At 46.3% G+C, this 12,158-nt stretch overlaps 2 protein-coding genes across 2 annotated transcripts in view; one reads left to right on the forward strand and one right to left on the reverse strand.

Annotated features, from left to right (window-relative positions):
- The first annotated feature begins 6,137 nt into the window (after positions 1-6,137).
- Positions 6,138-7,262, forward strand: LOC130250344 (GSK-3-binding protein-like). Its single transcript, XM_056485909.1, has one exon. The coding sequence runs from the start codon at positions 6,530-6,532 to the stop codon at positions 7,136-7,138; it is 609 nt and encodes a 202-aa protein (XP_056341884.1). The 5' UTR covers positions 6,138-6,529; the 3' UTR covers positions 7,139-7,262.
- A 2,578-nt stretch (positions 7,263-9,840) lies between these two features.
- Positions 9,841-12,158, reverse strand: part of ESRP1 (epithelial splicing regulatory protein 1) — a 49,949-nt gene continuing 47,631 nt past the window's right edge. The window contains exon 15 of the transcript XR_008839913.1: positions 9,841-11,433. The gene's annotated coding sequence lies outside the window, so the exon portion shown is untranslated. The remainder of the gene's footprint in view (positions 11,434-12,158) is intronic.

Raw genomic sequence — 12,158 nt, forward strand, 5'->3', positions numbered from 1 at the left:
AAAAAAAAAAAAAAAAAAGGACTGTAAGCAGATCAAAAGGACTATTTTAGGTAAAACAGAAAGGAGCATGTGCAGTAGAATCAGGCTGTCATGGATATAATATTTTTAAAGAGAAGAAGGAAAGGTGTTTCAAGAAGCTAGAACCATGTGTCTTGCTCTAAAGGGCTAATAAGTCTTGAGAAAAATGGATATGAAAATCATTGGTTTTAAAATCTTTTACTAATCTCTCTCACAGGGGAAAATGGCAAAGATTAAATATCATACTGAGTACCACAAGTGAACATCACAGTGCTCTGCAGGATTAGATTAAGAAGGAAAACTGAGGAATTCACAATGAGATGAGTAATACCACCAAAAAAAAAAAAAAAAAAAAAAAAGAAAAGAAAAAGGAAAAAAATAAGTGAGCTGTGGTCAGGAAGCAAAAGAAGTAAATGTGACAACATCTATAACCATTGTAGCTGCCCCAAGAGGTTTCTTACCTGAAGGTTGATCATGCATCTGTGAGGTGCAAAATCCAGGGCCAAAGTTGTACTAACAGCATAGTTCAGACTCAAAACAAGAAGGAGTTGTCAGATCTCAGGTGGTGCCTGGTCTTCATTTTCCTTTTTAAGGAACAGTCATCTTTTTCTAATGGCTTAATGCCAAAAGTATGCTTGAAGGAGGAATTTCAATGAGGAAAGCTGGCAGCCCTGCCCAGGTTCCATTGATTCAGTGGAATTGGCTGCAGTCCTTGTGGGACAAGTACTCCCTTAATTTTAGACAAGTCTACTTCAAATATAATTAGACAGGAGGTTTTTTTTTTCTTTTTTGCCCTACATGCTGAGTGAGATGCATTACTTGTAATCATTATATACTAGTTTATTGATCGTGGCTTTTCAGTATTCACTGTAGATAGGCTTGTTTTAACAGAACTGTCAAGAGACATGTCTGGTTAACAAACAATTACCAATTGAAGGTATAGAAATAAGCACAGGGTTTTTGTCAGAACATCCAGAAATGTGCAGGGTATTTTGACAAAAGGTGAAAGGGCTTTTCTCTTTAATCTGGTATTTTTAAAGAGATGTTCCTAAAGTCCATTTAATTTTAGGAGTGGTTCAATGCATTGTTTTCATCTCTGCTTCCTATATTTTAATATTTGAAAAGATTGAACAAATGGAAATTATTCTCAGGAACTATACAGAAAACCTATGAGAGCCCACACAATGGATTACACTGGTTCATTACTGATAATATAGGTTACCATTAAAATGTATTCCAGTTATTAGGAAAGCTGGAAGTGAGTCAATTATTTGAATAAACAAAGACTGGGTTGCCCCATAGTTTAGTGCATCCCTGAGATGTCTGTAGGCTCCATTCCCACGCCTCCTGTCTCATTCCTAAACTAGCAGAGGCTGTTGTGCAAGGCAACCTGGCAGCTCCTAATGAACAGGTAGCTCAATGCACTCCTTGGAAGCAATTCCTGCACACTGTCCACTCCTGCACATTTGTGGCAGACACAGGGCATCAACTGCATCTTGTGTGTATCAGAGCAGGAAGAAGAGGTTTTGCAGCTTAGGGAAAGAGAAGGATCAGGTTATCATGCCAAAGGAATGTTAATGTGGTCGCTCCAAAGGGGCCCTGTGCTCTGATTGCTTGGACAAGCTGAAATATAGCAGTTTGGTGTGTCAGACACTAGAAGAAGCTGAGAGGACAGAAGAAGGTGCCAGCTTTTTGCTTTCCTCAAAAGACTGGAGAGGGGTTTTTGTTTCTAAAAGATATAAGAAACAGTGATAACTTCAGCAAAAAGAAGTAACTCAGTCTCACAACTGACAGCATAGTTCCCAGCCTTGTTAGGAAGCAGTATCCCTACATGCAAATTCTTAGAATAAATAGAAACAATACATGAAAGAAAAAAATCCCAAACATCCATTGAGACAAAGTATGCATATTTCAATTCCTTAAGAGTGAAAGTCTGTATTTTCTAAAACAACTAACATTTCCTGTTTCCATTAAGGTCTCAGACTGGGCATCCCAAAACATGTAAAGTTGCTGGCCAACAGGTTTATATTTACCCTGGGAGTCAAGTTGAGATTCATGACACTGCTGCTTATTAAAACTCTTGTTTTAATATGCTTAGCTTTTGAAAGTTATGATACAGTAAATACATTTGTGTCACTTAGCAACCTCAGTTGTTTCTAAAGGAATGTCTTTTGTTCTTGGAAATCTATTATAAATGCAGATTACAAAACAATTATTGGGGAATCTAGACTTGTCTTATTTGGATGGTGTTCTGGCCTCTCTCCATTTTGCATTTGAAGTGTGCACAGGAAATTAATTTACTTTACACAAGCATCCTTCATTGACACTATTGTTATGAAGAGAAGCTCTGCATATTTAACAAATACGAACAGAAGTTTCTGTAGAAAATAAAGGATGTGAAAAATGCCTGGAGAAGGAAAGGACTGGAAAGGACCTCCTAGTCACTGGGTTCACCCAGTTCAAAGCTGTCTTACTGTTTGGTAAACAACACTATAAATACTTTAACACTGTGATGCAACACTACATAGTCTCTACCATGAATTTATCAACCTGATTCATTTCTACACACGCCAAAGTCTGAGATCACAGATCACGCAACTCCAGCAAAAGGGTTTGAAATGCAAACACCTCCATAAATGAAGTATTATTTAAAATTTTCACAGTGACTGGGTAACAGGGTCTCCACAACAGATTAGAACATGTGCATGATCCTGAACACATACATGTAGTTGAAGTACTGAGATTACACTGGATTGCAGACTTCAAAGAATTTAAGGGGTTTTTTTCTTTATCTTTAATAAGTTTAAAGCTCAGAATTCACATCCAGTTGTCCATGTTGTCAGGATCAGTACAAAAGGTAAAACATATAAATTGACCTTTATATTCTGAAATTAAAATGTATCCTCAGGAAACACAGTAAAATTATGTCAAATTTTTATAGATGGCACATAATTAATATAATTAGTACTAGTTTATGAAGCTCAGATTTTTTTCTTCTGGTAGGAATATCTGAAAGACAAGTATTACTAAAAGCATCTTAAAGACGGTTTTCTAAAAATCTGAACAGATAAAGTGAGAGTGCAAGTAATAATAATCATAAAAAGGGACCAATCACTGTTCTCAGTTGCTAATAGAATGACTTAGATGACAAGTTGCCATGAGAATTTTGGCAATCCCAGAAGAGAAGCAGACCATACACAGAAATGCATCTGGAAAAAAAAAAAAAAAGAATAGTAGCAACAGTCATTATCAAATTTCTGCTCAGAAAAATACTGTCAGAGGTCAGAGAAATTTTGTCAACAGTTTTGCAACTTGTTTTATATTTGTATTGTAAAAAGAACCTCCCCCTATCCTTAGTGTTCTATGTTCTATGCTTTGGGGTTTTGGGGTTGTTTTTCATTGCAATTACTGTTGTAAACTGCTAAAGTAAAAGCAGTGCTGCAGAGCTTATCTCCAGTGGTAGAAGGCCAATTATGATAACCAGGTTGTTATTCTCCTAATTTTAAAGAGAATACAGTGAGTAAGCTACAGCTTACTCAGGACTTGGCCAAACCTGATAGTTGCAATGGTCGAGGCCTCAGCTTCTTTGGGACTGACCTGGCAGCCAGCTGTCACTTAGAAACTCTGCATCAGGACACCTATGACAGCCCTTCATTGCAAAACCCACTGTTGAAGTTGTTCTCATTTCTGTGGAGAGGCACTAGCAAACAGCTGCCTGCTCATGACCTGCTGTAGTATTTCTGCCAGGAACACCCCATGATGGCTGCAGACAGTCCAGATCTGCCCCTAGCATGGACTGGGGTTTAAGCCCAGAAAGGTCACTGGGTGCTGACAGACTGAGATCCATTCCACTGATATGATTATAATGTAAATTCATATTGAGACCTCTTTGGTAGTTTTCCCACATAAACAAATCTTGGAGGGACAACCGCAGATACAGGATATACCGTCTTCTCCAGCACTTTAGCTTTTCTCCCATCAGTGAAATAAGCAAATAGCACCTAAGTAATGGCTGAGGCTCCCAATTCCTCTAGGAGGACATAATCTGAAACACCCTTCTCCTGAAGGTCCACAAATCTCATTTTGTTCAGCTGGCAAATCTATTAATCCTGATCAGTAGCATTCAGCATAAACATTTGCAGTATGTTTAGTCCTAAAACCCTCAGCAGATACTAGTCCACTATGAACCAGTCATCACTAAAATTCTGCATTTAAAAAGATCTGAGGACATCAGGATTCTGCTAATGACTGTGCTCTGAGCTGCCTATCTGTGGCACTGATCTGCATGATCCTGCCAGCTTTTCCCAGCACTGCCGTTGGTTAGGGATGCAATGAAGCACGATTTGTGATTATCATTCCCGGGCTCATGAAAGCCCCAGGTGTAGATGTAATCACAAGCAGCACTGAGCTTTTGCTGGTATAGCTTATTTTGCTTTTGTGGGAGAAGAAAAGGCTGGAATAAGCTGTACTGGTTTATGGCAGTTTTGCTCGTACAGAATACCAGATTACCCACTCTGAAGTGATCTGAATATAGATCTCCCTTGGAGCTGAAGTAGATCCATCCACTGCATCTATGTAGGCCTGCTTCCTTTGCTTTTGAACACGGCTAAATAGGACTAAAGGTGAAAGTGTTTTCTTAAAAATACTTGGGGGCGGGCAGGGGGCAACAAAATCTCACTTTTTCATCATATATAGAAAAATGTGATCTGTGTTTTAATTGACAGTTACCAAAAAAGTGCTGAAAATAAGAAAGTATTGGTATCTTTAAGTATGCACATGAATAAATAATATGCAATCAGGTAGCATGATTTATGCCCAGCTCATATAAATCCAGGCAGGGGATGTAATAATGGGTTTGGACACCTAGGCTGGTGAGCACACCAGTGCCATGTGCAGACAGCAGGCATGTTCACAAACACGTGCATTTATGCACAGGCTCTTGCTCGGTACAGCAAGTGGAAGTAGCTCAGGAGAACATGAGGACAAACAGACCGAAGGACATGCCCTCTCCTTTGCCAACTGCTTACTGATTAATCAAGGGTACAGTGCTGAGAGCAGTTATGTGTACGAGCAAACTTACACTTTACAAGCTGTTCCTAGCGGAGCCGACCGCATGCCCCGTCACGTGAATAAGCGTGTTCCGGACTATGGCCCCACAGCACCAACACCCAGAAAACCTTATTTAAGGCTCATCTTAGAATTTTCAGCACTTGCTTGAATGATGCGGTGATGGAAACAAGGGAAGGAATGGGACTGGGACATGAAGAGACAGGGCAGAGCCTTGATGCAGGAGGTGAAGTAAACCGCAGGCTGAGAGAAATCCCGACAAAACACCTGCACAGAGTTGCTCCACGCCTGTTAATTCTAGTGATGCAAAATAAGTCTCCTAAGGCACTACCATGTCACCCCAAAGCAATGCGCTGCCGGGTGCGGGCACTCAGCGGGCGCAGTGATCAGGGCAGAGGCGAGCGGGAAGCGGGCGGCCGGAGCCGGGCGCTGCGGGCGATGCGCTGGGGAGCGGGGACCCGGAGAGGCCGGTGCGGCCGGGCGCTCCCGGGCAGAGCCAGCCCCGCTCCCGAGAGGCCGGTGCGGGCCGGGCGCTACAAGGCAGAGGCAGCCCCGCTCCCGAGAGGCCGGTGCGGGCCGGGCGCTACAAGGCAGAGCCAGCCCCGCTCCCGAGAGGCCGGTGCGGGCCGGGCGCTACAGGGCAGAGCCAGCCCCGCTCCCGAGAGGCCGGTGCGGCCGGGCGCTCCCGGGCAGAGCCAGCCCCGGTCCTGAGAGGCCGGTGCGGCCGGGCGCTCCCGGGCGCGCGGGGCTGCGGGAGAGCCGCACGCGCGCAACCGCCGGCCGCTCTCGGGGCACCGGCGCGCGCCCGCAGCGGCGCCCCGCGGGCCGTTAACGGCGGGGAGGGAGCGGCACCGGGCGGGCGGGCACCGGGCGGGCACGGGGCGGTCACCGGCCGCCGCTCGCCCTCGCCGCTGTCCCCGTGCCCCCTCCGCGCGATCGTCCCGCGGCGCCGGGGCGGTGCGGGACCCTCCGCCGCGCCGTCCGCACCGCCCCCTCCTGCCAATCACCGCGGCCCCGCCCCCGAGACCCGAGGTGCGGGGTTTGAAAGCGGGCCGGTCCACGCGGCGCGCAGACAGGGGGGGAAGGGGACAGAACAGGGAACGTCGCGCTCGGTGGTCACAGGCGGCCTCGCCCGGCCGGCGGCGCCCGGCGGAGGAAGCCCCCCCGCGCTGTTGGCCGAGCCCTCCCCGCGCGGGTCGCCGGCCCCGGGAGCGGGCGGCGAGCGGTTGGTCCGGAGGGCCGCCCCCCTCCCCCCCCGGCCGGCGCAGTGGGAGGCGCCCGGGCGCGCGCGTCACCCATTGTTTACAAACCAACGCCAGCGGGCCGAGCTCCAGCCGCGACCGCAGCGCCGGAGCCGCGTGTGCTCGCGCGCGCGCGGGGCGGCGGGCGGGCGGCGGCCCCGGTCCCGCTGCGGCGGCTGCGGCGCGGCGGGGACCCGGCAGAGATGCCGTGCCGGCCGGGCGAGCGCTTCCTGCTGCTGGAGCGCCCGGTCGCCGTGGGACAGGCGGGCTCCAAGGAGGTGGACGCGCTGGTGGCCAAGCTGGGCGAGGTGCTGCAGCTGAGCGCCCAGCGGGCGCCGCCGCCGCCCCGCGCCCCCAAGCACCTGGGGCCGGGCAGCGCCCGCGACCGCGCCGCCCCCTACTCACCGCGCTGCTGCGGCGGGGCCGGGGCCGGGCTGCTGGCGCCGCGGGGACCGGCCCCGTCGCAAGCTCACTCGCAACACGTCGAGGCGCCGCGGCCGGACCGGAGCGGCCAGCAGCGGGTGACCAAGCAGCTGTGCGGACGGGGCTGGCTGCGGAGCGCCGCCCGCCGGAGGAAGCAGCCCCCGCCGGGGCCGGGCGACGGGCCGGCGGAGGAGGAGGACCCGCACCGGCTCCTGCAGCAGCTCATCCTTTCCGGCAACCTCATCAAAGAAGCCGTCCGGCGGCTGCAGCTGGCGGCGGCGGCGGCGGCAGCGGCGGCATCCGCGGCCTCCAGCGGCAGCGCCTCGGCGGGGAGCGGCGGCGCGGACGGCGAGGCGGCGGCGGCGGCGGCGGTGCAGCCCCTGCAGTAGCCGGCGGGGCCGGGCGGCGGCGGTGCCCGGGGCGGAGGAGCCCCCGCCGGGCGGGCTGCGGAGCGCGGTGCGGGCTCCGCCAGGCTGTAAGTGCGTCCCGGCGGCGCGGCCCCGGTGCCGGTGCCGGTCGGGCCGGGGAGGGTGCCCGAGCCCCCCGCCCCAAGGTCACCGCGGCGCGGACCCCGTGCAGCCGCAGCGGCGAGGCCCCGGGCCGCTGCCGTGCCCCCTCCCCGCTCTGCCTTCGCGGAGCTCCTCCTCCTCCTCCCCCCGGGGCAGCCCGGCCGGGGCCGCCGACCCCCCCGCCGGTCCCGCTGCCGCCGAGCTCCTCCGTCTCCCAGGAGCCATTTGCAATAATCCTCGCTGACCCCGGCGGGAGGTGTTTCCTTTCCCCTCCCGGGCTGGTTTGGTTTTTTGTTGGGGGTTTATTTGTTGTTATTTTAACGTTTATTGTTATTATTTCTCGTTGTGACTGTATGAAGCAGTTTTAAAAAATGTGAATATCAAAGCTGGAAGGCAGCTGGACTTTTAACTAATGAGTGAATGGAGCCTGAGATGCATTGTTCACATAAGGTAGCCGAAACAAGTTTTTTTCTACCAAAAAGAAAACCTTGAATCCACCCTTCCCCGACAAACTCAATGGCTCAAGTACAAGATGCAGCTGTTGATTTTAAATATATGCACTTCGTACCGGAGCGTTTGAAATGTGTTCCTGATTTACAGGACTTACTGTCTTAATTAACCTGTCTGTATTGAATAAACGTGGTCTTGTTTTTATTTTTGGGTCTGTGTCTCATTGTTAAGGGGAAATGAATTCTGGTTCATGAGAACAAAACTGTGTAGGCACGTTCCCCCTTGATCTTCTTTCAGTTGTAAGATCTCCATTTTGCAAGCAAAAAAAAAAAAAAATCCCCACAACAATCCGCATAGTCTGATGCAGTGGGACACCGGTTATTAATGCACGGAGATGCAACTGAGCCCCTTTGTTTGCCAGCAGCGTTCATTTGTAAGCCGTGAGACGCCCCTTGGAGCAGCCGAGAATGTGGCTGCTGGAATTTACAAGACAAATCATAGTGAAACAAAAATTAGGTATTTTGTATTGCGGAAGGAGCGTGGCTTGTGTTGGTCACTTGCTTGGGTTGTTTTGATTTTTTTTTTTTTTTTTTCTCTGAGGATAGAGGGGGAAAAAGACTCTAGAAAAGAGATACAGACTAATAAAAAAATAATTGAAATCTGTAAACCAGAGTTTGATAATTTGATGGTGGTCATTAAGTTCCAATACCTATTTTAAATAGCTTCCTTTGTAAAATCCTGTGTTGGGTTTTTAGGAGTCATTGAGCTTCAAGATCAGAACTGAAAACATCAGACAGACTGGAGCTTAACAATCTCCCAACCCCCACTCAATTTGAGGTAAAAGCTTCTCCTTTGAAGAAGGTAGCAATCCCACATGAAAGAAAATGGAAGATGTTTGCCTTTGTCCAAGAGATCAATTTGAGCAGCTACGTTTACTTGTGTGATTAGTTCTTTCATGAATACATTAAATCCACAAAATATTTTAGATTTCTTTCTGTGCCACAGCTGCTACTAGAAACTGATGCTGAAGGTTTTTATGATGTCTCACTGAAATACTCCTGCATTAGGACCAGAATGTGATGTTATTATTAGCTTTTTATCTTGACTAATTTATAAGTTGAATGCAGTTTTTCCATATCAAAGCATGTAAAATGCAAAGAAGTTCAGTGCATTTTAGAACCTCCTTAATTACTAACATCTGAAGTCCTTTTTCTCATAACTTGGGCTGCTTTTGTGGCATTTTGCACAACTTGGAAAAGATTCGGATCTGCCATTAGTTCTTGCTCTCTACTACAATGATGTACTGTGTAGGTTATCCTTCAAATGAATTTTTATTTGCAATTTTCTTGTTTCTTTCTCCAGGAAAAAAAAAAAAAAGTTCAGTAGTAGATACAAAGAATATAACCACTAGCCACAACTAAAGAACTAGTTATTTCTGTATTTGTCCTTTAGGTGCTCAGGGAGGTTGGTATTTGCTGTGCAGATGCTGAATTTGAACCCTGGCATAAGAAGTTTAATTACTAAAAAAGCTGGAGGAAACAAGCTAAAAGCTGGGCATAGCTGGTGGAGCCTGAATAGTTAAAAAAGGTTAAAAGTATATAGGTGGGGGTCAGCTGGAATTCTGAAGCTGGTGAGTTTGACTTGAACTTTTTGCCACTGATAATTATGCATTGATTTTGCATCTCTTTTCCCTCCCCCTCCTCCTCCCCAAACCCTAGCCCCTGTATACTAATGAGAACAGCTAACTTTACAAGTGTCCTTTGTAGTCATTGAAAGCCTCGAGACATTCCTTTTAAGGATTTTACTAGAATAACACTTTTCAATAAAGTGGCAGTTGAAGTGAGGCGTAGAAAAGATGCTAATAAATTTCACTGTGACTGGCTGGTTTTTAAGCTTCCTAAATTGCTCCTAAAATAGGTTTTACTTTCTCCTTTGTGCAAGGCTGGGAGATGTATGTAAGAACAGGGCTCATACACAAGCTAAGTATCATGCAGTGTGTGATGATTCAGTGAAAAGAATTTTGGCCCTTGTTTCAGATAACTTGCATAACTCACTGACACATCTTTGTCACATCTTCTATATGTCTTTGTCTTCAAAATGTCACTCAGAACATGTCACTCCTTCATCAGGGAACGGATGGAACATGGCTCATTTTGGTTTTGGAAGATGCATTTTAAAAGATGTTGGACCAGTTGAAGTAGTGCCAGAAGGTTTCTGTTTCTCCTTTTCTTTGCCTTGTGCTACACTATGCAAGCATACAAACTGGGATATAAAAGTCATCATCTGCTTTGTTTCCCAAACAAGATAAAAAGTGTTGACCTGGGAAATAATAAATTTTCTAAGTTTTATATATCTCTGTTTCAGAGATGGGGTTTCTTTAGTATATTAAGTGTGTGCCAGTCCTCAAATACCAGTTGTTAGTTTCTAGAGAAATAAAATAGAAATATATTTGGCCTTCACAGTATGCTTAAACTTTCTTCATTCATGAGTGAAAATATAAGGTCACTTACAGGTTTAAATTTGAAATAAAATTGTGTTTTCATGATAGGCATTTAGCTAGGTTTTAGCTTTTTTTTTGTTCTGTACTGTGAGGAAAAAAATTGTTCAAAACGCACAGATTTTGCAGTGGGTGATGTGAGCTATAGAACCAAAAGCAAACCACGTAGATTTTTGTAGTAAGTAACATTTCAATGCACTGGGGAAGAAATTTAATTTCTTTATATCTACAGGGGGCTATATGTTTTGAGGATCAACTTGATCTTAAATAATGTTGTAAACAAATGCACTGAAGGCTCACAAGCTCATCTTTCAATGTGCCCCTCTGTGGTTGTGCCCTGGCATGGCACTGGGCTGCCACAGATTTTTCATTAGTCATCTACATTGCTGCTTAACTCCTCCTGAGTTTTCTCTATATGACAACTGTTTTCCTGACTGCCCAAAACTCAGCTTTGTATCCTAGTTGTATCCTGTTCTTTGTACTCCCATGTTCCCTGAGCTCTTAAAAGTAACTCAATTTAGCCAGAAGTCTGGCAGGTATAATGATTTTTGTCTGTTATTTCCCTCATGTGACCCATCTCCCTGGTAGCTCACTATTGTGTATTGTACCAGCACTTAGAATCTACTGTAAAAATTATGTTGGCATGGTACTTGGCATGATAAACATACTGGGAAAGTAGGGACTTCACCCCAAGTCCTTAAAATGAGGTTGAAAAGAAGTCTTTCAAGCAAATAGAAAGCACATCCCATGGAAGGCATAAGGGAGAAGGAGGATGTATGCTGGTTAATGCACAATTTAGTTCTGGTCAGCTGGGGCCAGTCCCAGTGTTGGTGACTTCTCCTCCATATCTATATAAAAAGCATTTCTCATTCCCTCCTGGTCCCTGGCCCCATGATTTTCACCTCTTCACCCTGCATTCCCTGCCTTAGCCAGGGAGCTGGCTAATTTTTTTCAGTTTGTGGTTGAAGACTTTCACTTTTACATGTCTTTTGTCCACATCATACTACTCTTCCCAAATATTAAGTAGCTTAGTTCTCTTCAGTTGCTTTATGGTGGGTGCTTTTGATGTGCTTGTTCACTTGATTTCAAATATTGTAGCTCAAGTCACTTGGTGGCCTTGGATCTGGTTAGCTCCTTACAAACCTTGCAGTGTGATTTGGAGGGCAAATTACAGGTGTCCATCTTCAGTTTGTACAGCATAGGGCAGAAGTCAGAGGAGAAATCCTAGCTGCAATGAAATGAAGAGATAAAGTTAACAGAAAAATTATTTTCATCTTCTATGGGGATTTCCTCCTGGTTTGGGATTTTTTGTTATTCTTGTTTGGTTTCTTGTTTTTAGTTTAGTTTTTTTTAGAAGTAGCTGGAAAATACCACTTAAAGTCCTACAATGACTACATATAAATGCCTTTGGGGGGGACACAAACATGACATCAGCAAACTCATTTCCTGAGTCAATGAGTTTGGTTCACTTTTTCTCTTCCAAAAATTATGTTTTAGCTGTGTGACTAACCTCAGTCACCTTTGTCAAAACTGCAGAGCTGCTATTATGCAATTTCCTTGGCAAAAGGCAGCTGCTGGGAAAGAATTGGTGCCCATAGAGAGAGGAAGGCTGCAGTGTGCCCAAGCCACATCAGTAAACACTGTAAACTCCACAGTAGAGGAAGCTGCAGGAAATCAGGCACCATAAATTCAGAGGCGTGCAGCATTAGCTGTTCCTTATGCAATATCCTGTATTTAAATTGTATTATTTTTGCTTCCCATTATATAATATCGTGGTGTCTGGTGGAGTAATACTGTTAAGTGTGCTCTTCATCACTGCAGGCATTAGGTAGGACATGAGCAATCAAAAGAAATTGTAAAATCCACCTTGTCTCTCTGTCATGTCCTCCTTGTAGTTACTGACTTGGCAGGACTTTATTCGTGAAGAGCTGCTAAGGATAGGCTGCAAGCTCC

This window comes from Oenanthe melanoleuca, chromosome 2, assembly GCF_029582105.1.
Source record: "Oenanthe melanoleuca isolate GR-GAL-2019-014 chromosome 2, OMel1.0, whole genome shotgun sequence".
In the NCBI taxonomy this organism is placed as follows: domain Eukaryota; kingdom Metazoa; phylum Chordata; class Aves; order Passeriformes; family Muscicapidae; genus Oenanthe; species Oenanthe melanoleuca.

Coding starts and splice junctions, on each gene's coding strand:
- LOC130250344 (XM_056485909.1), top strand. CDS start 6,530: ATGCCGTGCCGGCCGGGCGAGCGCTTCCTGCTGCTGGAGCGCCCGGTC.